At 37.8% G+C, this 25,684-nt stretch overlaps 2 protein-coding genes across 2 annotated transcripts; both read right to left on the bottom strand.

Moving 5' to 3' along the window:
* Nucleotides 1–857: 857 nt before the first annotated feature.
* On the bottom strand, nucleotides 858–4,648 carry LOC110942950. The gene is made up of 6 exons (XM_035989874.1): nucleotides 4,643–4,648; nucleotides 4,423–4,524; nucleotides 2,885–2,944; nucleotides 1,990–2,082; nucleotides 1,454–1,682; nucleotides 858–1,000 (listed from the first exon to the last, which is right to left on the bottom strand). Exons 1-6 carry the CDS (start codon nucleotides 4,646–4,648, stop codon nucleotides 858–860), a joined length of 633 nt encoding a protein of 210 aa, XP_035845767.1.
* Nucleotides 4,649–22,466: 17,818 nt separating this feature from the next.
* LOC110940349 (serine/threonine-protein kinase STY13) lies at nucleotides 22,467–24,987 on the bottom strand. The gene is made up of 3 exons (XM_022181903.2): nucleotides 24,697–24,987; nucleotides 23,214–24,213; nucleotides 22,467–23,090 (listed from the first exon to the last, which is right to left on the bottom strand). The coding sequence occupies exons 2-3, from the start codon at nucleotides 24,113–24,115 to the stop codon at nucleotides 22,751–22,753; spliced, it is 1,242 nt and encodes a 413-aa protein (XP_022037595.1). The 5' UTR covers nucleotides 24,116–24,213; nucleotides 24,697–24,987; the 3' UTR covers nucleotides 22,467–22,750.
* Nucleotides 24,988–25,684: the final 697 nt, after the last annotated feature.

The following is a 25,684-nucleotide window of genomic DNA, read 5'->3' as shown; positions in this document are numbered from 1 at the left end:
GCCATTTGATTGTACGCGAAACCGCATCAGTTTGTATCAGAGCTATGGTTTATTAAATGACTCAAGAACGATTAGTTAATCAAAGACCATAAATTGAATCAAAGGTTCCAAGAACACAGTTCTTTTTATTTAATAATCAACAAAAACTCCCTAAACAATAAATCTTAGATCCTTTTTATAGTTGGGAATACAATTTAAATAGGAAACTGAATAAAAGATTAAAAGTTCAAACAAATAAATATTAAAAGATAATCTTCTATTTAAACTTGTAGATAATCCTACATCATACTCCAAACTGCATCACATGTGTTCTTCATACAACAATCGGGAGCCAAAGACTTTGAATCAAGGGAGGGTATTGAATAATGATTCAAACTACAGTATTGTACATGCTTCATGGAATTAATCAAATAAGTAGTTGCCTGCACTTTGGGTTGAAGAAGTTTTTTTGCCAATTTATTTGAATAAAGCCTACCTAGTTTGTTGGTATTAATCCAAGTAATTTGGTTTAGTTTTTATTTGCTATTTGTTTTATGGTTTAAGAGTCCCTCATTCTACCATTTTGAGTATACAATTCAATAGTCAATAAGTGAATTCTTTGGTCATTTTCTATGTTCTATTTTCTCCTTTGTGTTCGTGAGTTTGAGTTCTCATACCAACAATTTCATCGTATGAGGTAGTGCAAGTAGTAGTATGGTTGTCACACAGACAAAACAAGTTTAGGATAGATGTCGAATGAGATAATATGATAGAAGAATGAAAAAGGATAATGCATCCAAAATAAACATTCCAAATTTCCTAGAATATTAACCAAAGAAAACATGAACAATAATATATAATGTAAATACCTTCAAGAATTACGTAATAAAAGATAGAGATTGATATGGACAAACCTTATCAAGAATACTGAAGATAATTTTGTACAACTTCGCCTGGATATCAGAACTAGTTGAAGGTGCATATGTGAGAGCTTTAAGTGCTTGAAGCCTTCGTGTGTGAACTTCAAACGGAGATGGCATCATCATCACTCAAAGATAGATGAAATAATTACACTTAAGATTAAACGAATAAGAAAACCTTTCACCCAAGATTCAAGACTTGTATGATGTCAATAATATTAGAAAAAAATAATAGTATATATAGTTTAAAACAAAATATAATAATATGTTATGTTTTGGTATAGATTTGTGATTTTAAAGAATTAGTTAAATTTAATATGGAGTATGAAGTAATAAATAAATCAATAAATGAGACTTTAAAGAAAAATAAGTAAAAAAAATTAATAAAATAAAAGTTAAAATCTAGTATGGTATGGTTCACTAGTCCAACTAATTACCAGCCAGTTCAACTGAAAATGCTTTAAAGAGTCAAACGGATCGGCTAGGCCATATAAAGGATTTAATGTATATGAAAGTAGGAAAAAAAAAGCGACATAAACCAAGTAACTACTTACAGTCCTCGTCTGTATTTAGGGCCTCAGCAGAAAGCCAGTCTACTATGAGTGGTACAACATCTGCTCGAGTAACACCGCCAACAGCATCAATGTCAGCTAAAGCATCCCAATTAGGTGTAGGAATCCCACCACCTGAAGTTAAGCCTTGAGCACCATTATCTGATAATAGTCTTGCCAAGTAATGGTAGACGTAACGGAGAACAGTCCTATCCTCGCATTGCTGACCAAGCTACAAATGAAGTACCAAAATTGGTGTTGCTCACAGTATAATATTTGCAAATGTGAAAGAAGGGCAGGTGGTAAAAAAAATTACATGATAAAGGGAGATTATAATAGATCAAATCAAATAGAAACTTTTAGGATAATGTGAAATACCAAAAAAAAAAAAAAAAAAAATTAAACAGAATGAACTAAAGCAAGAAAGTTGACAATTATCATATCTGTTGTTAAAATATCCATTTTTAGCATATAGGCAACAATAAATCATGTATCCTGCAATATCTAAAAATCATGATCATGAACGTATAAATTCATACCATGAGAAGAGAAGGCGCCAAAGAGGGATCGACAGAGTTATAGACTGCAAGTTTTGGGAACACATGATGCACCAACTCCCTTTGAGACTTTTTCTGTACAAAGTAAGAGAAGCTGAAATAAGTGATGTCAAATCAGATGTTCTATTGTGTTAAAAAAAAAAGAGAGAGAAAATTACGAAAATAGCCAAAGGCCAGGGTTGACTTACGAAAATAGCCACCTCATGCGTCCTTGGAGTGGCGCATCACGGATTCAAATGCGCGGGATGCGTCTTTGGAGCGAAACCCAATAGAAAATGGACACGTGGCGGCAGACTCCTCCAAGGGGTCAAACAGACTCCTCCAAGGGGTCAAACAGACTCCTCCAATGAGTCAGGCAGACTCCTCCGAGTGTGAGATCCAAGGCGTCAGGCCTGACCCCTTGGAAGAGTCTGCCTGACCCTTTGGAAGAGTCTGCCTTACCCCTTGGAAGAGTCTGCCGCCACGTGTCCATTTTCTATTGGGTTTCGCTCCAAAGACGCATCCCAAAACTTCCAGACGCATCCCACGCATTTGAATCTGTGATGCGCCACTCCAAGGACGCATGAGGCGGCTATTTTCGTAATTTTCTCTAAAAAAATCATACACCATAACTCTCTAGAATAAGGAATGAGATCTTTTGCTCAATGTGTAAAAGCTATACATATACTTACTCATATGCCAAAGAACATCTAAAAGCAGTTCTGATATTGCAGATATATATAAACTAGAGCTTCAATATGTAAAAGTTGTTGAAAGGCACATTAAATTTAAAGGCTGATTGCTTGATTAGCTAAATTAGATGATTATGAGAGCACAATATTAATTACAACCTACAATCTTTTATCCATTTTCTATGAAATTCAGTTACAGATCATACTTGGTCTGATGAAGCGGCTAGTTCATGGATACTCCTTGCAAGTTGTGCATAAGAAACAGGCTGTATACAAAATAAGCATAACAGACAGCGTTAGTTTACAGAGAAGATTAGCATGGCCCCTGCGCAAGGTTAGTTTACTCAATGGTGTCAACTTTCATTACACTAACAAATATAAGGATGATAGTCTCAATACTAATAGTCCTAAAGCATAAAAAGGTCAACAAATGCTGCAGATTTTAAGAACTACCTCAGTTGCATCTTTAGTCTCAAACTTTTACAACTTCTTGTGTATCCATCTCTCGATATATTATAGTATTATACGCTCATTTGCCCAGAATTAGGCATAACTAACCTCACATGTATGCACACATGATATTTGTTTTAGGCATAAGTTATACTATATTCAAACTTATGTAGTGGATTGAGATTCACATGTATGCACACATGATATTTGTTATAGGCATAAGTTATACTATATTCAAACTTATATAGTGGATTGAGATTCAGTTTTATTGAACCAATCTACACTAGTGACAGAAAAAGAAATCATGTGTAATCAGTTTTTTAGTTTGGACTTTGGGCCATGTTTGGGCCCAAATTGAAATGTTGTTATTTTTACTATTGTTTTGGGCCAACTTATGGCTCAAAAGTTTTGTAGGTATATTTGGGCTGTTTTATGCCAATTTGTATAGGGCCCAAGCTTGATTATATTTGGCCAGGCTAAAAAGCCCAACTTTTAGGCCCAATGTTTAGGAATTCTCTCAGGATCTAGTCTTGTCTCGGGGATATGTCCCAGGATGGGATACTATCCTATAACAAGGGCGGAGTTTTTCCAGTTTTTCGCCTGAAATTTCTAAAAATATACAAGTCCCTCTCCGCCAATTTTTTAACCTAAAAATTCCCTGCCCCTACCAAGTTTATTAGTAATTTTTTTATAACTGTTTTTAAGCTTGAAATGAGTTTAAATAAAGTCTTAAACTAGTTTTTATATAAATGAAACTTGAGTGTTCAAATTTAGTTTCTTTTATGTGTAAGAACGGGTGAATGAAGATCATTTAGTTTTATTTGGAGTTATTATTGTTTGACCCGACCCGAACATATAACCCAAATCAAAGCAATAGAAAAAAAAAAATTGGTCCCATGACTTTCCGCCCCCGCCGAACTTTTGGCCAAGCTCCGCCACTGTCCTAGTCCTAGAATGTTATATTCTTTGATTCTTTTCCTTAGGCTATGTGTTATGGGGTTTCAAAGGGGCGCCAACAAGGGCGCTTGAGACATTTTGATGATTTGTTTTTTTTTTATTTTTTTAATATTAAATAATATATCAACCAATCACATCCAGCCGCTCAACTCAATGCCACATTTCAAAAAAAAAACCCTAATATAGCCCTCACAATACACATCAATGGTGTGAAGGATGAAACAAAAAAATATCCCTACGTGAGTACGTGATGCCACATGACACACCATTTTTTTCAATATAACCCCAATAGAGCCCCCATAACAACTAAATCTAAAGAAATCAAATGCATATTCACCTTTTTCCCATCAGGCATACGAGCAGCCGATACGGCATCGTTTTGGATCTGCATCAATGATCTCTTCGCCTTCTGATCGATCCACGTCTTTCCAGAGGCGTGCTATAAAAACCATTTCAAAAAACAGATTAAAATCATACAACTACTCACCTTTTGGGTTTTGAGAACTCAATGATAATGTGAAACAACAATAATGAGATCATGAATATCGAGTCTTTACCGCCATGGAATATTGATAGTTTGTTTTAAGTATTAACTGTTGACAAGGAAAAACGATGTTTATCTATTATTCTATTTCTGCATGTACATCGTGTCTGCTTTGCTCTTGTAATGGGTTGGGTTACAAGACTCGGTAATTTGGTACCCGAAATTCACGAAATTTTGTGAAGACTTGGTAATTTATTTTGGGATTGCTTTGGTTGTTTAATATTGTTTTTCTTTTCTTTCTAAACTAAGTTATAACCCCGTGTATTACACGGGTGGAATAAATAAATTTTATATACTAAATAATAATAAAGCATTATATTTTTAAAAGCTGCCTTTATTGCACGGGTTGAAGAAATGTAATTTTATAAATAATAAAAAGTTATACCATATGTATTGTACGAGTTGAATAAATGTAATATTATATACCAAATAATAAAAAATTATATCTTTAAAATCATGTGTACTACACGGGTTGAATAAATATAGTATTGTTTATTAAATAATAAAAAAGTTATATTAATAAAAACCCCCATGTATTACATGGGTTGAATAAATATGATTTTATATACCAAATAATAAAAACATATATTTAGAAAAACAAACGGATTTTTTATATTTAAAGTAGGATAAGATTGAACATTAATCTTTATTTATTTAGTTAATATAAGATTGAAAAATCATATGATTGAATAGGTGGGAGGTTGTATGATGATAAATCGGTTAACCGTATTATAATGTCATATGTTTTTAGTTATATATTTTTTGAATTATTTAAAAAAAATTAAGACTTTGTTATTGTTAGTAATCAATGATTTTATATTTGTAATTTTGTTGGGTATTATTTCATTAAAAAGTGCATATTATACATATAATTATATTATGTCTTAAATTTTTGTAATCATCGAGATTTTTTTGAAAAATACTAAATGATATGTAAGACCCTAATACGTATTTGACTAAAAGTCGCAGCGGAAATTCGTGTTATAAAATTTCTTTCATTATAAATACCTTAACTTATTTAAAACTTAACTTTAACATAACTCTTTCACATAAATCCATCAATCGACTTATTTACTAAGTAAAAACATAGCTTACGTTTACTACGTTATATACATCAACGTTCCCGTACAATCTCACTAGTGACTCGATCCTCGATATCTATTCCTTGATGATCCTCATGACTCGTACTACCTGCGCTCACCACATAAAATTTATAACATTAGTACGCATTATAAACATACAAGATTTATTCACGTTTACTTTTCATTCCGTTAACTCTCTACATCCCAGCTTTCCATCTAATCATATAATTCGTGGTGAGACTTCTTTGCTATTCCTGCGTTACACTTATTCACCAGGCACGCTAATATTGTGACAACTCGACCTTTTGACTCGTATTTAATGCACGTTGACTTGACCATTGACTTTGACTGATTAGTCGTTTGACTTGTTTGACTTGTAATGTGTACGTTGTGACGAATGAAAGTGTTATTGTGTTTGCTTGGTTTGTGTTTGGTTGTATATGTATAACATGTGAGCTACTTGAAAACTTAGATTGATTAAACCATATAGTGCCCGACGAGACAAGAACTAGATTCGCCAACTTGAGCTCGGCGAAACAGGAAACCTGTTTCGCCAATCCCATCTCGACGAAACATGTGTTTCGCCGGCTTATCAGTCTCGCCAAGGCCCAGTTCGGCCCAGTTAACCTTAAACGCGTATAAGTTATACGTAATCTCCCCATTTGATACTTTAGCAAAACAGAAAACCCTAGAACTCCTGTGTGTGTGTGTGCGACGGCAAACTTGTGCTCCCGAAGTCCCAAATCAACCTCGTTAACATTCTTTGTCGCGGTTAGTATTTTCTACTCGTATTGGTTGATGGTTTGGGATTGTTATAAACTGATTCCTGATGTAGTGTCATGCTCATGAATTATTGATAAATTGTTGTTGATATGATATAGACATATAGATTACGGAGTTTATGCTATGATTAGATGGTTGAACGGATAGATCGATTGATACATAGGGCTTGATGTTCTAGACTAAACTCAACTGATGATTTCGGTTTGATAAATACTGTTGTGATGCCACTGGTTAGGTCTTAATCGATTTCTAAATGAATGCATGTATTGGCCTCGGTAGTATCAATGAATTCGTGTATTGATTTTGATGATGATTTCTGTGTTGTATGATTTATTGTATAATTGATGATGATGATGACGGCCGATAACCATGATTAGGGTTTCTGTATCTAACTGCATGATTTCCGTGTAACTGTATGTTAGCGTAACTGACTGCTTGACGAATGTGAATGCTTGACGAATGTGAATGTTTGACGAATCTGAGCTTTCAACGAAACAGGAACTCGGCGAAACAGAGAGTATGTTTCGCCAAAGAGAAATTGACGAAATAGGGACTGTGTTTCGCCAAAGGAGGTTTGACGAAACAGAATGTGTTTCGCCAAACCTATGTTTCGCCAATTGATGTGTTTCGCCAACTTGGATAACCTGCACAGTAAACTAGTTGAATTCTGTTAAGTGTAACTGAGTTAACTAACTGATGTTAAACACTATGCATGACTTATGTGATATTGACTGGTGATGTGTACTACTTGATGATCATTGATTAGGCTTATACGCGAACTGCATGAATTCAAACTGATTGTGTACGTACATACTCTAGGACGTGATTGATTTACTTTGAGCACATACTTAGCATACCGAGCAAACCCAAGGTGAGTTCACACAGCCAAGGCATGGGTTCCCGGGTGGGGAATGGGATTTGATAGATTGTTATGCACACTCAGATGGTAGAACTTAACGAATACGAACCTACTAGACTAGTAACACTCATTGAACTGATCTTCGCACACCTGCCACGGGTTGGCCGCGATACTATGACATCTTCGCACACCTGCCTTTGGAAGGCCGCGAACTAAATTTACTAACATTCGCACACCTGCCTGGGAGGCCGCGATACAAATAAACCTAGTCTAGAATACTTGGGAAGAACATCCCCTAATATCTTCGCACACCTGCCTGGGAGGCCGCGATGGAAATATGAAACATGATATAAACGAACGAACTTACTATTACTCATACCATATTATTACTGAACTGTTAACTGTGAACTCGCTCAACTAGTTGTTGACTCTCTGCTGCATGCCTTGCAGGACCTTAGGTACTTATGGAGCTTGCACTGGAGAAGCGGGTCGTTGTGGGCAAGGATCGTGGTTTCTACGTTGAACTATTATGACATTTAAAACTATTAACTAGTGTTGGATTATTTACTATGCTTCCGCTACACTTTGAAACTATGGTTATGTTTTGAACACCTATCGTATTGGATGTATGGTTTACATTTATTTTACTTGATATTAATTACATGCTCAATATGATTGGTGGCTTGATCCTGGTCAGTCACGCTCCCAAGCGGTGGTACTCCGCGTGTGGATTTTGGGGGTGTGACAGATTGGTATCAGAGCCATTGGTTATAGAGAACTTGGTTTTAATATGGGAAAACGTTTTTATTAAAACCAGACTATAACCAGAACAGTGCTCTCAACGATCCACAACGACGCTTCGCTCCACGTGCAAGACTCGACATCCTAGGTAATAAGGTTTATGTTTATTACCTGCTTGCTAGAACTGTTTAGAACTTTGCTCGTAGTATGCTTACTCTACTATTGCTCGCTATCTGTTACTGCTTGAGAACACTTATGTGCTTACACTCTTCTATCATCGCACTATTCGCGAACCTTTCTCACTTATGTTGCCTTTGATGTGAAGATCAATGGCCGCACGAATTAACATGACTCAAGCCCAGCTAGAGGCTCTCGTTGCTGCGGCAGTTGCAGCCGCTCAAGCAGGTAGTATACCCTGCAGTATAGACTCATACTAGGGTCTTTAGATCCTACATTAACTCTCGTATTTAACTTCGTCCTATTCGTACAATAGGTCAACACGCGCAGCAGCCTGTCTGCACATTCAAGAACTTCATGGACTGTCGTCCAAATTCTTTCAGTGGCACCGAGGGGGCAGTGGGACTCCTCCATTGGTTTGAAAAGCTAGAGTCAGTATTCGAAATGTGCGAGTGCCCTGAGGCTCGCAAGGTCAAGTATGCAACTGGCACCTTGGAGGGAATAGCGCTAACCTGGTGGAACGCGCAGGTGCAAATTCTGGGGTTGGCAGCTGCTAACGCCACACCCTGGAACGATTTTAAGGAACTTATCAAAAGAGAGTATTGCACGCGTGAAGATATTCACAAACTGGAAGACGAGCTGTATAACCTGAAAATGGTTGGATCAGAGATTGAAGCGTATACTAAACGGTCAAATGAGCTGGCCGTGCTGTGCCCAACTATGGTAGACCCTCCATACAAGCGCATCGAGATGTATCTCAAGGGGTTGGCACCGGAAATCCAGAGCCACGTAACATCGGCTAATCTCGACAACATCCAGGCTGTTCAACGCCTCGCTCATCGCATCACCGACCAGGCAGTGGACCAGAATAAACTGCCTAAGCGTGTCAACGCTACTGCTACAGTCACTACTTCAGCCACTCCAGCTGCTACTACTTCTGCCACAACCAGCGAGAACAAAAGAAAGTGGGATGGGGATTCCAGCAAGGGATCAGTTTCGGTTCAGTCCCAAACTCAGCAGCGTCGCACCAATGATTATCAGAGCCCGAATCAGCAATCATCGGGCAACCAGGGGCAGAGTGGTTATAGGGGAACTCACCCGTGGTGTAACAGGTGCAACAAACACCACAGTGGAAGATGTCGCAGGGAACGTTGTCAAAGATGCCACAAGCCGGGCCATGAGGCTAAAGATTGTAGAAGCTCGCGACCAGCAAACCAAAACCAGCAACTCCCACCGCCAGCTCCACAGAACCAGCAGCAGCAGCCACAGCGTGGAAACCGGGGATGTTTCCAGTGTGGGGCTGAAGGCCACTACAAACGCGATTGCCCACAGTTGAACCAGAATCGCAACAACAACAACAACAACCAGGGCAACGGGAATAACAACAATAACAACAACAACGGGGGAAACAACAACAATGGCAACGAAGCTCGTGGTCGTATGTTCGTGCTAGGTCGGGGTGACGCAGTGAATGACCCCAATGTGGTTATGGGTAAGTTTCTTCTCGACGATATTTATGTTACTGTCTTATTTGATTCGGGTGCTGATACAAGTTATATGTCATTGAAAATGAGTAAATTGTTAAAACGTACATCAACACCCCTAAACACTAAACACGTCGTAGAACTGGCAAATGGTAAAAGTGTAGAAGCGGCACATGTGATCAAGGGCTGTAACATCGTTCTAGCTGGTCAGACTTTCTCGATTGATCTTATACCCATAGTCTTGGGTAGTTTCGACGTCGTCATCGGTATGGATTGGTTATCCCAACATCGCGCAGAGATTTTATGCAAGGAGAAGGTTATTCGTATTCCTCGCTCTAGTCAGGAACCTCTCGAAGTTCAAGGTGACAAGAGTGGTGCTGTGGTTGGCATCATCTCTTTCTTAAAGGCGCAGAAATGTTTACGAAAGGGACACACTGCCATTCTGGCACTTGTCACTGACGCATCAGCAAAGGAAAAGAAGCTGGAGGATATCCCAGTTGTATGTGACTTTCCTCAGGTGTTTCCTGAAGATTTACCTGGTTTACCTCCTCATCGTCGAGTCGAGTTTCAGATTGAGTTAGCTCCTGGAGCAGCACCAATAGCCCGCGCACCGTATCGTTTAGCTCCAACCGAACTGGAAGAACTGTCGAAGCAGCTACAAGAACTCTTGGAAAAGGGTTTTATTCGTCCAAGCTCATCGCCTTGGGGAGCTCCGGTACTTTTCGTGAAAAAGAAAGATGGTACCTTCAGGATGTGCATCGACTACCGTGAACTGAACAAGGTGACGGTGAAGAACCGTTATCCTCTTCCGCGTATAGACGACCTATTCGACCAGTTGCAAGGGTCGAGTTACTACTCCAAGATAGACTTGAGGTCGGGTTACCATCAGCTGAGAGTCCGGGATGAGGACGTCTCCAAAACCGCATTCAGAACTCGCTACGGTCACTACGAGTTTCTTGTCATGCCATTCGGGTTAACGAACGCGCCTGCCGTATTCATGGATCTTATGAACAGGGTGTGTAAACCCTATCTTGACAAGTTCGTCATTGTTTTCATCGACGACATTTTGATTTACTCCAAGAGTCAGGAGGAGCACGAGCAGCACTTACGTCTTATTTTGGAACTCCTTCGAAAGGAGCAATTGTACGCCAAGTTTTCTAAATGTGACTTCTGGCTTCGTGAAGTCCACTTCTTAGGCCATGTGGTGAACAGGGATGGGATCCATGTCGATCCATCCAAGGTAGATTCGATCAGGAACTGGCCTGCACCGCGTACACCGACAGAAATACGCCAATTCTTGGGTTTGGCGGGTTATTACAGACGTTTCATCAAAGACTTCTCCAAGATCGCTCAGCCGCTCACACTTCTGACACAGAAAGGTGTCACCTACCGTTGGGGAGACTCCCAGGAAACGGCTTTTCAGTACTTAAAGGATAGGCTTTGCAGCGCGCCTATACTCTCATTGCCAGAGGGCACGGAAGATTTCGTGGTCTATTGTGACGCATCAATACTGGGTCTTGGTTGTGTATTTATGCAGCGGGATAAAGTGATTGCCTACGCCTCTTGTCAACTCAAGGTTCACGAACGGAACTACACGACGCACGATTTAGAGCTGGGAGCTGTTGTTTTCGCGCTTAAGATATGGCGACACTACCTGTACGGTACCAGGTGCACGATTTACACCGATCACAGGAGTCTCGAGCATATCCTTAAGCAGAAGGATTTGAACATGCGTCAACGAAGATGGGTGGAACTACTGAATGATTATGAATGCGCTATCAAGTACCATCCAGGCAAAGCCAATGTTGTGGCTGACGCCCTTAGTCGGAAAGACACTCTACCTAGACGCGTACGAGCTTTGCAGCTCACTATTCAGTCTAGTCTTCCTGCACAGATACGAGATGCTCAAGTGGAAGCATTGAAACCAGAAAACGTAAAGGCTGAAGCTTTACGTGGTTCGAGGCAACAAATGGAACAAAAGGAAGACGGCGCCTACTATGTAACGGGGCGTATTTGGGTTCCACTTTATGGCGGTCTACGAGAGCTTGTAATGGATGAAGCTCACAAGTCCCGTTATTCGGTACATCCAGGGTCGGACAAAATGTACCACGACATCAGAACTACTTATTGGTGGCCAAGCATGAAGGCCCACATCGCCACCTACGTCGGCAAGTGTTTGACATGTGCAAGGGTCAAAGTGGAATATCAGAAGCCAGCGGGTCTACTTCAGCAACCCAAGATACCGCAATGGAAATGGGAAGAAATTTCCATGGATTTCGTTACAGGCTTACCTAGATCCCAGCGCGGGAATGATACCATATGGGTGATCGTGGATCGACTCACCAAGTCTGCACACTTTCTGGCTATAAAGGAAACAGATAAGTTCTCCACTCTCGCAGACGTTTATCTCAAAGAAGTTGTTTCGAGGCACGGGGTGCCCATCTCCATCATTTCAGATCGCGACGCACGATTCACGTCAGAGCTATGGCAAGCAATGCACAAATCTTTCGGCTCAAAGTTAGACATGAGCACGGCATATCACCCTCAGACGGATGGGCAGTCTGAGCGAACGATCCAAACTCTTGAAGACATGCTCCGGGCATGTGTTATCGATTTCGGCAACGGCTGGGAAAAGCACCTCCCTTTGGTGGAGTTCTCATACAATAACAGTTATCACACCAGCATTCAAGCCGCTCCATTCGAGGCATTGTACGGGCGTAAGTGCCGGTCACCTCTCTGTTGGGCAGAGGTGGGGGATAGTCAGATTACGGGTCCAGAGATTGTAGTGGACGCCACAGAAAAGATTGCACAGATACGACAACGTATGGCGGCAGCGCGCGACCGTCAGAAAGCCTACGCGGATAAGCGTAAAAGGCCTTTGGAATTTCAGGTCGGGGACCGGGTATTGTTAAAAGTTTCACCCTGGAAGGGTGTGGTACGTTTTGGCAAACGGGGTAAGTTAAATCCGCGATATGTTGGACCATTCGAGATCATTGAGAAAATCGGCAAGGTAGCCTACAGATTGAACCTACCAGCAGAACTCGGGGCAGTTCACAATGTCTTTCACGTGTCGAATCTGAAGAAGTGTCTGTCAGATGAGACCCTTATCATTCCTTTTAAGGAACTCACTATCGACGAGCGGTTGCAGTTCGTCGAGGAACCTGTTGAAATTACGGACCGGGATGTGAAGGTCCTCAAACACAAGAGAATCCCTCTTGTTCGAGTTCGTTGGAACTCCCGACGTGGCCCAGAGTACACCTGGGAACGCGAAGACCAAATGAAAGAAAAGTATCCCCAGTTATTCGAAACCAATTCAACCACTACTGGGGCTGAAGCTACTACTACGGAATTTCGGGGCGAAATTCCAGATCAACGGGGGGAGGATGTGACACCCCAGGAAAACCAGTGAACGATGCAACCTATCTAGCTTCCTCAGTAAGTACGTACCAAATTTCGGGACGAAATTTCTTTCAAGTTGGGGATAATGTGACAACTCGACCTTTTGACTCGTATTTAATGCACGTTGACTTGACCATTGACTTTGACTGATTAGTCGTTTGACTTGTTTGACTTGTAATGTGTACGTTGTGACGAATGAAAGTGTTATTGTGTTTGCTTGGTTTGTGTTTGGTTGTATATGTATAACATGTGAGCTACTTGAAAACTTAGATTGATTAAACCATATAGTGCCCGACGAGACAAGAACTAGATTCGCCAACTTGAGCTCGGCGAAACAGGAAACCTGTTTCGCCAATCCTATCTCGACGAAACATGTGTTTCGCCGGCTTATCAGTCTCGCCAAGGCCCAGTTCGGCCCAGTTAACCTTAAACGCGTATAAGTTATACGTAATCTCCCCATTTGATACTTTAGCAAAACAGAAAACCCTAGAACTCCTGTGTGTGTGTGTGCGACGGCAAACTTGTGCTCCCGAAGTCCCAAATCAACCTCGTTAACATTCTTTGTCGCGGTTAGTATTTTCTACTCGTATTGGTTGATGGTTTGGGATTGTTATAAACTGATTCCTGATGTAGTGTCATGCTCATGAATTATTGATAAATTGTTGTTGATATGATATAGACATATAGATTACGGAGTTTATGCTATGATTAGATGGTTGAACGGATAGATCGATTGATACATAGGGCTTGATGTTCTAGACTAAACTCAACTGATGATTTCGGTTTGATAAATACTGTTGTGATGCCACTGGTTAGGTCTTAATCGATTTCTAAATGAATGCATGTATTGGCCTCGGTAGTATCAATGAATTCGTGTATTGATTTTGATGATGATTTCTGTGTTGTATGATTTATTGTATAATTGATGATGATGATGACGGCCGATAACCATGATTAGGGTTTCTGTATCTAACTGCATGATTTCCGTGTAACTGTATGTTAGCGTAACTGACTGCTTGACGAATGTGAATGCTTGACGAATGTGAATGTTTGACGAATCTAAGCTTTCAACGAAACAGGAACTCGGCGAAACAGAGAGTATGTTTCGCCAAAGAGAAATTGACGAAATAGGGACTGTGTTTCGCCAAAGGAGGTTTGACGAAACAGAATGTGTTTCGCCAAACCTATGTTTCGCCAATTGATGTGTTTCGCCAACTTGGATAACCTGCACAGTAAACTAGTTGAATTCTGTTAAGTGTAACTGAGTTAACTAACTGATGTTAAACACTATGCATGACTTATGTGATATTGACTGGTGATGTGTACTACTTGATGATCATTGATTATGCTTATACGCGAACTGCATGAATTCAAACTGATTGTGTACGTACATACTCTAGGACGTGATTGATTTACTTTGAGCACATACTTAGCATACCGAGCAAACCCAAGGTGAGTTCACACAGCCAAGGCATGGGTTCCCGGGTGGGGAATGGGATTTGATAGATTGTTATGCACACTCAGATGGTAGAACTTAACGAATACGAACCTACTAGACTAGTAACACTCATTGAACTGATCTTCGCACACCTGCCACGGGTTGGCCGCGATACTATGACATCTTCGCACACCTGCCTTTGGAAGGCCGCGAACTAAATTTACTAACCTTCGCACACCTGCCTGGGAGGCCGCGATACAAATAAACCTAGTCTAGAATACTTGGGAAGAACATCCCCTAATATCTTCGCACACCTGCCTGGGAGGCCGCGATGGAAATATGAAACATGATATAAACGAACGAACTTACTATTACTCATACCATATTATTACTGAACTGTTAACTGTGAACTCGCTCAACTAGTTGTTGACTCTCTGCTGCATGCCTTGCAGGACCTTAGGTACTTATGGAGCTTGCACTGGAGAAGCGGGTCGTTGTGGGCAAGGATCGTGGTTTCTACGTTGAACTATTATGACATTTAAAACTATTAACCAGTGTTGGATTATTTACTATGCTTCCGCTACACTTTGAAACTATGGTTATGTTTTGAACACCTATCGTATTGGATGTATGGTTTACATTTATTTTACTTGATATTAATTACATGCTCAATATGATTGGTGGCTTGATCCTGGTCAGTCACGCTCCCAAGCGGTGGTACTCTGCGTGTGGATTTTGAGGGTGTGACAAATATTATCGTTAGTACTCAATTTCATTGGATACTTGCGTACCTACCTTCATACATACTTATACATATTTATATGTTCACACATAACCATCTACGTACATACGAACATACCCACATATATACTCATCTACATCATTACATACATATCTACATACATCCATACTTACATCATTACGTACACCCATAGCATTATACATATATATACACATACATCCCTACTTGCAACATACCTAACTCATACATGCCTATTCACATACATACCTTCATATATCCGTGTATACTTGCTCACATACTTATAAACATACATACGTACATACCCACATATATACACATCTGTGTCATTACATACATATCTACACACATGCATACATTCGTATATACTCACTTGCGTACATATACATACTACCTACATACACACCTACATACACACCTACATACATACTTTCAAACATAGATTCATATCTTCACGTATGCCTACATACGTGCCTACGCTCATATATATATATATATATATATACCTACTTGCATACATCCAAACATACCTTCAATCATACATACAACCTATATTCATACATATATACATACATACCTCCATACGTGTCTACACTTCCTAAAACAAGGAATAAACTAATCATTCTTAGCTTACACGCGTTTAAAAACGGTCCGGACGGGTTCGCAATGCATCAATGGTTAAAATAAACGATTTTCGCGAAATTGGCATACGCTCGCGTAGCGCTACGGCCTGGGGCATTCCCGACGCCGCTACGCCATGGCCTGATTTGATCAGACTGTTGCAGCTGGTGCTGTATAATTCTCAGCACGACTCGATTTCACGGAAACGAGCATAACTCTCTCGTTTTTTATCTGTTTTACCCGATTCTTTTTCCTATGCGACCGTAATTTAATTCTCCATCACATGGAGTGAAATCCAATATTTGGACTACCTAACTTTATGACTTTTAAGCCTTCGGCTTATTACCCTTTTTACCAAATTTTGACCCGTTCATGCATATATAAACATAACTTATTTCTAGTTGTCCGTAAAACCTTTCCCTACATTTTAGACTAAGAATCCTTGCCCCGGGTCCATAATCTTTACGAATTTCATTACCGCTACCTTACTTATACATAATTATTCGCCCGTTTAAACCCATCCAATTACCTTCGACTTAAAAGACTACCCCCGACTAAGCTAATTCAATACTTACCTTAAAACTTTCATCATTACATAACCTTACATAATTTTCCCACTTTCGTGAACATGAAAATTATATATGCATACTAAGAAGTGAGTCGAAAGTCACTTACCTTGTGCATCCGTGTTCGTAACCGCTTCCTTGTCTCATTTTGACCCGTTAGCCTTCCATGCTTGGTCCATGCTAGTGTGGTTCCTATCCTTTCATGCCGTCATGCCATAATAATGTTAGTATTCATGCTCATTCATATTAACACACATTTTCCAACTCTTATCTACATTAACTTTCACTAACACGCATACGACATGAATTGTCAACCAAGTTACTCAATATCTTCGAAATCCAAACTCGTTATCACAAATAGCACGTAATTTGTCTAACACATATTCCATGATCTCTTGATTCTTATATTTGTGTCAAAAATGCCTAACCATGCTATATATGCTCGGTTGACTTTCAGAAAGTCAACCTTCTAGCATATAACTTCCAACATTTTGAACACATATTATGTTGATATGGTGGACCATATTAATGACATCATAATCATTCCATACACAATGTTGTATGACACATACAACTACATGATCACCTAGTCACATACACAATATACACATAATCAATTCACACATACTTAAGCTTTCATGATTCTACATTTGACAACCACATTGCTAAGTTAGACAACTTAGCGTAATTCATAACATCATCCTTTACTAGTATGGTCATATGTTATATATTTAGTACACATTCACTTCTTAATCACCATTAAACAATTAATCAATTCCATGGTGACCGTCACACCATACAAGCATAAGGTACAATCCCCAAATGCATGATTTTGATCAAAACATGCATTCAACCCGAATTATCATATGAACTTCATCTAAAGCACATTATTCATGTTAGTTTACTATCAATTACATCATTAACACCTTCTATGCGTATTCATCCATTAATTGCATACAATCTCATCTATTAAGCTCACCTAAGCATTTCATCAAGCACTTGGTGTGCGTACAACCTACTATGCATAGTTTACAACTAGTTTAAGCATAGTCATTAACTTCCAAATTCCAATCACCAAGAGAGTGCTCAAAATCACATCCCATTCATACAATTAACCCTAAACTAACATCACAAAACCCATTTCAAGCTAGGAATAAATACATCAAGCAAGGATTGGACATTGGTAGAACACCCATGTCGCCACCTTCATTCAAAATTGTGGGTTTCTTCTTAAATCATCAAATTACTTGAACTTGTTCATAACACATAGTCTAAATGGTGATTCTAACACCTCTACATGCACAATTTCATGAAATTTCACAGTTTAATCATAAATTCACTTCATACCAATTCATCAAATTAACTTCTACAACTTACCTCATGTGTAGAAAGTCTAGATGATCAATAATCTAAGTCCATGCATCAGATTAGGGCCGATTTCCCCTTTCAATTTGAAGGTTTTCTTGAATTAGGGTTTCAGCCCTTTCTTTCTCTTCTCCTGATTGATCTCACGCACACACACTCCTTGTGTGTGAGAGATTTTTGTTTTAATTAAATTCAGTTTCACATTTGGCAATCCTAGTCCCTCAAGTTTATCACACCATCATAGTTGCCACAAGTTTCATTCCTTTACTTATTTTGTTAGGCTTTTAACTAAGTTTAATAACCTAGTTATTGTATTTCATTTAATTAACATGGCAACGTACCTACATATTAATAATACGAGTTTTGGGGTGTTACATGATAAAGATAATATTGAGTGTTGAACAAATTAATTAATTGAATTTAACAAAAACATTTGTGATGTTAGGTGGATATCTTTTATAATTATTTGAAAGTTAATATCAACTTTATAATCCGTATGAATTCTTGTTAGATTTGATTAAATTTTATTAATAGTAAGAATTTGTATTAGATTAGATAACAATGCGTTATAGGCGGAAGCGCTAGGCGGGTAACGGGTGTGAGAAAAAGGCGAAGATATGTGGGGCCATATTTTAACCAATCAGAAACAAACACATAAACTTTATTATCTTTTATCAATTATTCTTTATTTAACTTGGTTAGTAAAACCTAATGGGCTAATCCTTGTTAATGCCCAAAAGAAGTTTATTGGGTCAAAGCCCAAATCGGAAGAGTCGTTGATACAGAAGGCCACACTGACTTTGTGGTGATAAGAATTAATTATATTTTGAATAAGAATTTGTATTAGATTAGATTCAATAATACTATTATTATTATTATTATTATTATTATTATTATTATTATTATTATTATTATTATTAATTTTAATCAATTGAATGAGAGAATGACAAATGTCCTTCAAATGGTTTCTTTTATTATATAGTACTAGTCTTAAGCTACCCGCGTTGCGGGCCAGTGGGCATAAAAACGTGCTACCAACGTTGAGGAGATGGGGATGTAAAACGATGCTAAGTAGCATCAAACGAAAACCAAAACCGGGTAAAGCGTAAAAGAACACGAATTTCCAACACAAAGTGACTTACGTGACGTAAAACGTAGAAGGAGTTGAATTTATAAGGATGCGTATTAGAAATTGGAGGGGGTAAAAAAAAACTTAGAAGACCAAATGTGACCACCAAATACGAATGAAAAAAAACCCTGAGGGGCCAAACGTGACTATCAAACATTGTGCGAAATAGCAACGAACGACGAACTAATCCGAGAAAAACGTAAAACAAAAACTAATAAAAAACTAAAATTATTAAACTTTGTGACACAAATTATAAAATCTAAAGTATTGTTACAAAATGAAAAATCATAATGCCAAAAAGAAAAGAAAAAAAAGAAGAAGACAAAAAGACAAAAAATATACTATTCCTCCGTATGTTATTAAAACTAAAATTAAGAGATTTAATAATAATAATAATAATAATAATAATAATAATAATAATAATAATAATAATAAGGATAAGGATAACAAAATATTTTTATATATAATATTAAAATTGAAATTAAGAGATTGATAGATAATAATAATAATAATAATAATAATAATAATAATAATAATAATAATAATAAGAAGGATAACAAAATATTTTTAAATAAAAATAAAAATATAATTATGAAGTTGAAGGAGAAATTGCCACGTGGCATTAATTGTAGTCTTTTATTAATATTTAGATTAGATAGATAGATATTAAATACTAATTTTGATGATATAAAATGTATTGATTTGCTTTTTTTTAAATGATTAAAATGTTTTTTTTTTACTAAACTAGATTTACCACCCGCCGCAATGCGGCGGGGGATTCAATAGTTATATATCATGTTAGATGAAAGGAAAATGTTTCTTACATGACCACGAGCCTGTGTGTAAAACCAAGGAAAAAATAACTAAGTCGATCTCTAACTCGCACGTTGCGATAGACCTATCAAATGGGGAAAAATAGACGCGCTGCGACGGACATGTCAAACAGGAAAAAATAGATGAAAAAACGTTGAACCCCACACGCACGTTGCGGCGTGTTAAGTTAGAAATTTAGAACGACACGTTAAACGGAGAACTTATGAAAGATGAAAAGTATATAAGAGACTAAAGTTGAAAATAAAAAAAAAAATGTTGAGATTAAATTGCAAAAGATGAAAAGTTTTGGATTGAAAGTAAAAAAAATTAAAGGGGTTAAATTGCAAAAGATGAAAACTTTTGAATTAGAAGTGAAAAATCAAATTAATCAAAGGAGTTAAAATACCAAAGATTGAAACTTTAGACTTAAATTGCCAAAGATTGAAACTTTAGAGTTAAAAAATAAATCAATTAAACAAAAGAGATAAATAGATTTAGTTAAATTGATGTTTAATATTATTATTATTATTTAATAAAAGAGATAAATAAGAAAATAAGGATGAGAAATTACCAAAGAGTTACACGTGTCCAAAAAGGATTTTTGTTTATTAGTATAGAAAGATGAGACATTTATCAAGATTCGTACACGAGTACATCATAATTTTTATTTTATATTTAAAATTAAAATTAAAAACAAATACAATATACAAGTCACTAAAGTAGATGGTGTACAAGTTATTAATACATTTAAAATTTATTTAATTGATAAAAAGAAGAGTATTGAAGAAACAGTAAGTCAACACCAGGTTAGGCTTAGTTCGTCACGTAAACAACAGTCAATCTCCATTCTTTTCTCGTCGAACAGCTTAGTTATCTTCTGTGTATACTGCAAAAAGAAAACAACACCGGTGAACTCGTTACACGGAGGAGAGGTTGGGGGTTCTCCTTGTATCCACCCTGCGATGTGAGAATAAGTATTCTCTTTGAGGAAATAAAGTGTGTGTGTGGAGTGAGAGTAAGAGAAGTGATCCCTAAACCTGATGGTTTAGTCCTCTATTTATAGCCAAAGGTTTTTGAAGGAGGGAGAAAGCCAGGTCGTTCGCCAGCTGTCCAATCGTGGAGAATATCTATTATGTCCCCTCTGACGTGACAGGACCTTTATTTTGTACTAGGGCTGACTTGACGCAATATCATTGGCTCCACCCACCTCAGTATTCTTTAGTAGTTGTTGTCTGAGGTGTGAGAGCCAAACAAGAAGTAGAGGAATTTACACACATGATTCATATAGTGAAGCTATATAATGTATCAAAATGTTTGGTCCTTCTCAGTCTCACTAACACACCCTCATAAAACTCATAAAAGTAAAAGGACCCGCATTCCCATTATTATTAAAAAAATATAAAACACCAAATAACCACCCCCACACCCCACCCCTCTCTCTTTAGTCATTTCCCCTGTACCATGTGTTTCCAAGCAACACCCACTTTGATTTTAACGTTTGTGATGTGCCTTCTAATCCAACCACCACTTCACCATCCAACAATGTTCCAGCCAGGGGCGGATCTACATTGACTGATACGGGTTCATACAAACCCATGGTGTTTTATTAGAGATTATGTATAAAAATATGAATGAACCCATAAATATTATTGATGGTGAACCTGTGTACAAAAATAATTCATAGTTCAGCCGTAAGTCTCCTTTTAACCATATGAAGGGTTCTGAGTTCGATTCCCACAATGTTACTTTTTGCTACGTATTGGTATTGGGACTTATAGTAGAAGCTAAGGGACCATATGTTTACTCAAAGTTAGCTTACATTCTGTATCTTTTCGTTCTTTTCTTTCTTTTTTCTGATATCAGATTCAGATTTGTGAATCAATTTAAGGTTGTGTATTAGTTTCCTTTTTCTTATTTGCTAATGAAATCGTTAATTAAGTAAACTTTTAATTTATTAATTCTATTAGGTTAGAAATTATGAATATGATGAATCTTACCCGTAAGGGCGGATCCTGGGGTGTTTTGGGGGTTCCCGGAAACCCCCACGGTTTGGAAAAACAGAAAAGACTAGTGGAAACCTTGTATGATTTGGAAAAAAAAAAGTGAGAATATACCAAAAGGAACCATGTGCAAAAAAATTATGAACCGACCCTATTTGAGCCGACACAAAAACTTTATGCCTGGTTATATAAAATCAGAGCATCTTAAAACGGTAAACTCACTAGAAAAAAATTATGAATCCGCCACTTGTTCCGGCTCTCATTTTGTTCCACAACCTACTTTCGCCGCTGCCTATCACTCCATGTATTGCTTCTGATGTGGCTTACTATAGTAAATGGTTGTGAATTAGAGTTCACTTGATTTGTATGGTCATATCCTATGTGTATAAAACTATAAATAACCAGATTAACTGAAATTATATTTAAGAAAACCTTTATATAAATGAAATTAAATAAATATATTGTTAAAAAACAATGGGACAAAATAATTGAAGTGATGGTATCTAATAATTAAAGCCTCTTTCTGCAGGAGGTAAATTCAACAAAATAATATACAATTGAAATGACCAAAATACCCTCAAAGTACTAATGGATTTTGGCAAATATGTGGGCAGCATAGATGTAGGAAAAGCAATTTATAAGTATATCAAGAAAGATCATGTATAAATACATCAAATCTTCTCCATTACAACTAACTTAGCAACACAATCCATGAAATAAAAAAAAAAAAAAATCCAACAAACAAAACATACAGTTAATATCATATCACAATTTTCTTCCTCTTTTCACCCTATCTGAAGAAAGAAATTACCATAGTCATAGATACGCGAGCGGCTTTTCCTTTTCCGCTATTGTTTCTCTTTTTTGGTTCCTTTTCTAGACTTTTTACCGTTCCACACACGCATCAATCAGTAGTCATGGGCTGACTCATGCAGCACCTGAACCGAGCCTTGCGGACCGTGGTCATGATCTCCGTCTCAGCATGTTCAAGCATTCTGACCACCTCGGTAAAGGGTGGTCTGACATCTGAGTTCCCGTCCCAACAACGTGTCATTATTTCACTCAGAACTGGAAGGCAGTCATGTGGGATGGTGGGTCGGACACCTTTATTGACGACAGCAAATGCAGCCTGCACAGCTGTCATGTTCTGGAATGGAAGCATCCCTGTGATGAGTTCCCATAACACAATCCCGAAACTATAAACGTCTACCTTCTGCGTGTAGGGCCTGTGCTGGATCATTTCCCTGCAGTAGCAAAAAACATCACGTATTCAAATTTAAGCAGTTGATAATTAAAATAGAAACAGATGAATCAATCTTAATAAAATAAAAAAATATCGTATAGACCAAAAAACTGCCAAAACTTACGGGGCCATCCAGCGGTAGGTCCCAGTCTCAGGTGTCATTCCTTCAGTCTGCACCTCAATTCTCGCAACACCAAAATCAGCGATCTTAATTGACTTGTCAGCCGATATCAAAAGATTATCCGACTTCAAATCCCTATGAATCAATCCAAGCCCATGCACATATTCCATTCCCCTTGCAACATCCAGTGCCTGCTTAACCGCCAATTTCAACGGCACCGATCGGTTCTGTCTCTTCGTCAAAAACTGCCTAACAGAACCACCTTTGGCGTATTCTGTTATAATACACCATACCATCGGCTTCCGGCATGCACCGATAAACCGAACAATGTTCGGATGCTTTAATCTCGCAAGCATCATAACCTCCTGCTGAAACTGTTGCTCCATCAGGTGTGCCCTCTCTAAATCATTCTCCGGTTTCTCCAAAAGCTTAATAGCAACATCCACACCGTTGTAAGTACCTTTATAAAGCTTCCCGAACGCACCTTGTGCAAAAGCGGGTCCCATGCTAAGTTCCCTGAGATCAATAGTCCACTCGTCAAAATTTTCAAGCCCTTCGGTTGGAAACCGCGCATCTAACAAAGCTTGAGCCAACGCATCGTCACTTAACCCTTGGGACACTCTTACTCTATTCACACTCTGAGCATCGATGTAACTATTCTTTACACGCTTCAAACCTTGGTGATTTAATATGCGAGTGTGCGAGTCGTTCGACCCCACACTACTATTGTCGAGAGACATTGCGACCGACCCGCCACCATTGCTCATTTGCAAACTATTGAAGCTGTCGATTGACATGTTCGACCCTTCACCGAGCTTATGGTAGAACACTTGTGACAGATCGACGAAGTTATCGTTACCGTTATTTACACCCATCATACCTGGAAACTTTTGACCCTCCAACATTCTTTATCTAATAAATTAGAACCACCTTCAAAAGTTCAAATTCTCGTCAACCGTTCATCTATCGTGAATGTAAAATCCAAACCCCTCAATCCCAATACCTGCATCCAACATATATCATATTACCAAACCAACGCCAATATATTCCGCATATCAAAGCTAAAAATAACACGCCTAACACCAATTTATCTCGAAAACACAGAGTTCTATTTCGAATCGATAAATTCCTAAGCATCAATTGGTATTTAACAAGCAAAACATCAGTTAAACATAAACCCTAACTATCATTTCTAACAAACCCTAACCTATAATCCCCAAATTAACTGATCTTCTTAGAACCCCATCAAGCAATCCTAAATCATATTTCAAAACATTAAATCCCCAAAATACACATAATCAAAAATCATATATTTCACATCCAAACTAACCTAATAACAAGCTGAGTAGTTAAAATAGCACAAAATATACAAAAAGCTTTAAACTTTGAAAGGTGAACAGTGAAATTAATAATATTATTGCAACTACTGAGGTTAAAGCTCTGAATTAAAGAGTGATCCATGAACACAATTACGAAGATAACTTACAGATGATCAAGAGGGTTTTGTTTATTGTTGACGATTGTGGAAAAGATTTAGACTTTAGAGATTATTGTGACATGAAATTCCGTTACTCGGATAGCTGCAGTTGTTGTCGCGTTCGACGCCGACGAAAACACGGTGAGGGGTTAGAGAGAGAAAGTAGGGAGAGAGAGAGAGAAGACGAGTAGGGAAAGAAAAACTAAGAATGAGTCTTCTATCAGTTTTAGCAATTTCTTTAATATTTTTCTTTAAAAAGAAATCATCATTTTAATATTTTTCTTTAGAAAGAAAATCATGTGACTACATGACACAACAGAAAACTAGGGTGTAAATGAATCAAACGTTAAAGTGAATTGTTCGTCAGCTGAAACCATTCGGTGTACCGTTCATTTGTTCATTCGATTGTTAAATGAACTAATTTAAACAAAAAGTTTAGTTAGATTAATTAGATGAGTGCAATATTTTAAAAACCGATCTTTAAATCCTATCGGGTTGGGCTAAAAAATAGTTCAATCGAATGTACCGAGTGGTTTAACTGTATTTACTAGTTAACTTTATAATTCATAAATTACAGCTTTAACACAAAATAGTCTAAAAATCTAAAAGTGCATCGTTACATACTAAAAAATTATTTAAAAGTTAATCCATAATAAAAATAGAGTAAAATGCCAAAATGGTCCCTGAGTTTAGGTTACTATTGTTACTTTAGTTCAAAAATGAAAACTTTTGAATCTGGGTCCCTTATGTTTCAATTTTGATGTCATTTTCATCCAAAAGGCAAATTGAATCGAAATTTTCTGTTCACCTCCGTTTTTTTGTCGTGTTCCTCATTTTAGTTTAGTTATATAAAAGGATAAAAAGACAATTCTACCCTTCATTAAAATGAGGAATACGACAAAAAACATGAATGTTAACAGAAAATTCTAACTTAGTTTGCATTTTGAATGAAAAATGACATAAAAAATGAACCTCATGAACCCAGTTCAAAAGGTTT

This window comes from Helianthus annuus, chromosome 5, assembly GCF_002127325.2.
Source record: "Helianthus annuus cultivar XRQ/B chromosome 5, HanXRQr2.0-SUNRISE, whole genome shotgun sequence".
Classification (NCBI taxonomy): Eukaryota; Viridiplantae; Streptophyta; class Magnoliopsida; order Asterales; family Asteraceae; genus Helianthus; species Helianthus annuus.
Note: the sequence above shows the minus strand (reverse complement) of the source record. Positions and strands in the feature narration are given on the sequence as shown.

Excerpts from the sequence above, each read along its gene's own strand:
- LOC110942950 (XM_035989874.1), bottom strand. Across the intron at positions 1,683-1,989 it reads TGGCGCCTTCTCTTCTCATG|CTTGGTCAGCAATGCGAGGA; the intron begins GTATGAATTTAT and ends CTTCATTTGTAG. Across the intron at positions 1,001-1,453 it reads CCTAAATACAGACGAGGACT|TTCACACACGAAGGCTTCAA; the intron begins GTAAGTAGTTAC and ends CTCCGTTTGAAG.
- LOC110940349 (XM_022181903.2), bottom strand. The coding sequence starts at position 24,115 with ATGTTGGAGGGTCAAAAGTTTCCAGGTATGATGGGTGTAAATAACGGT. Across the intron at positions 23,091-23,213 it reads ACCTACCGCTGGATGGCCCC|GGAAATGATCCAGCACAGGC; the intron begins GTAAGTTTTGGC and ends TTGCTACTGCAG.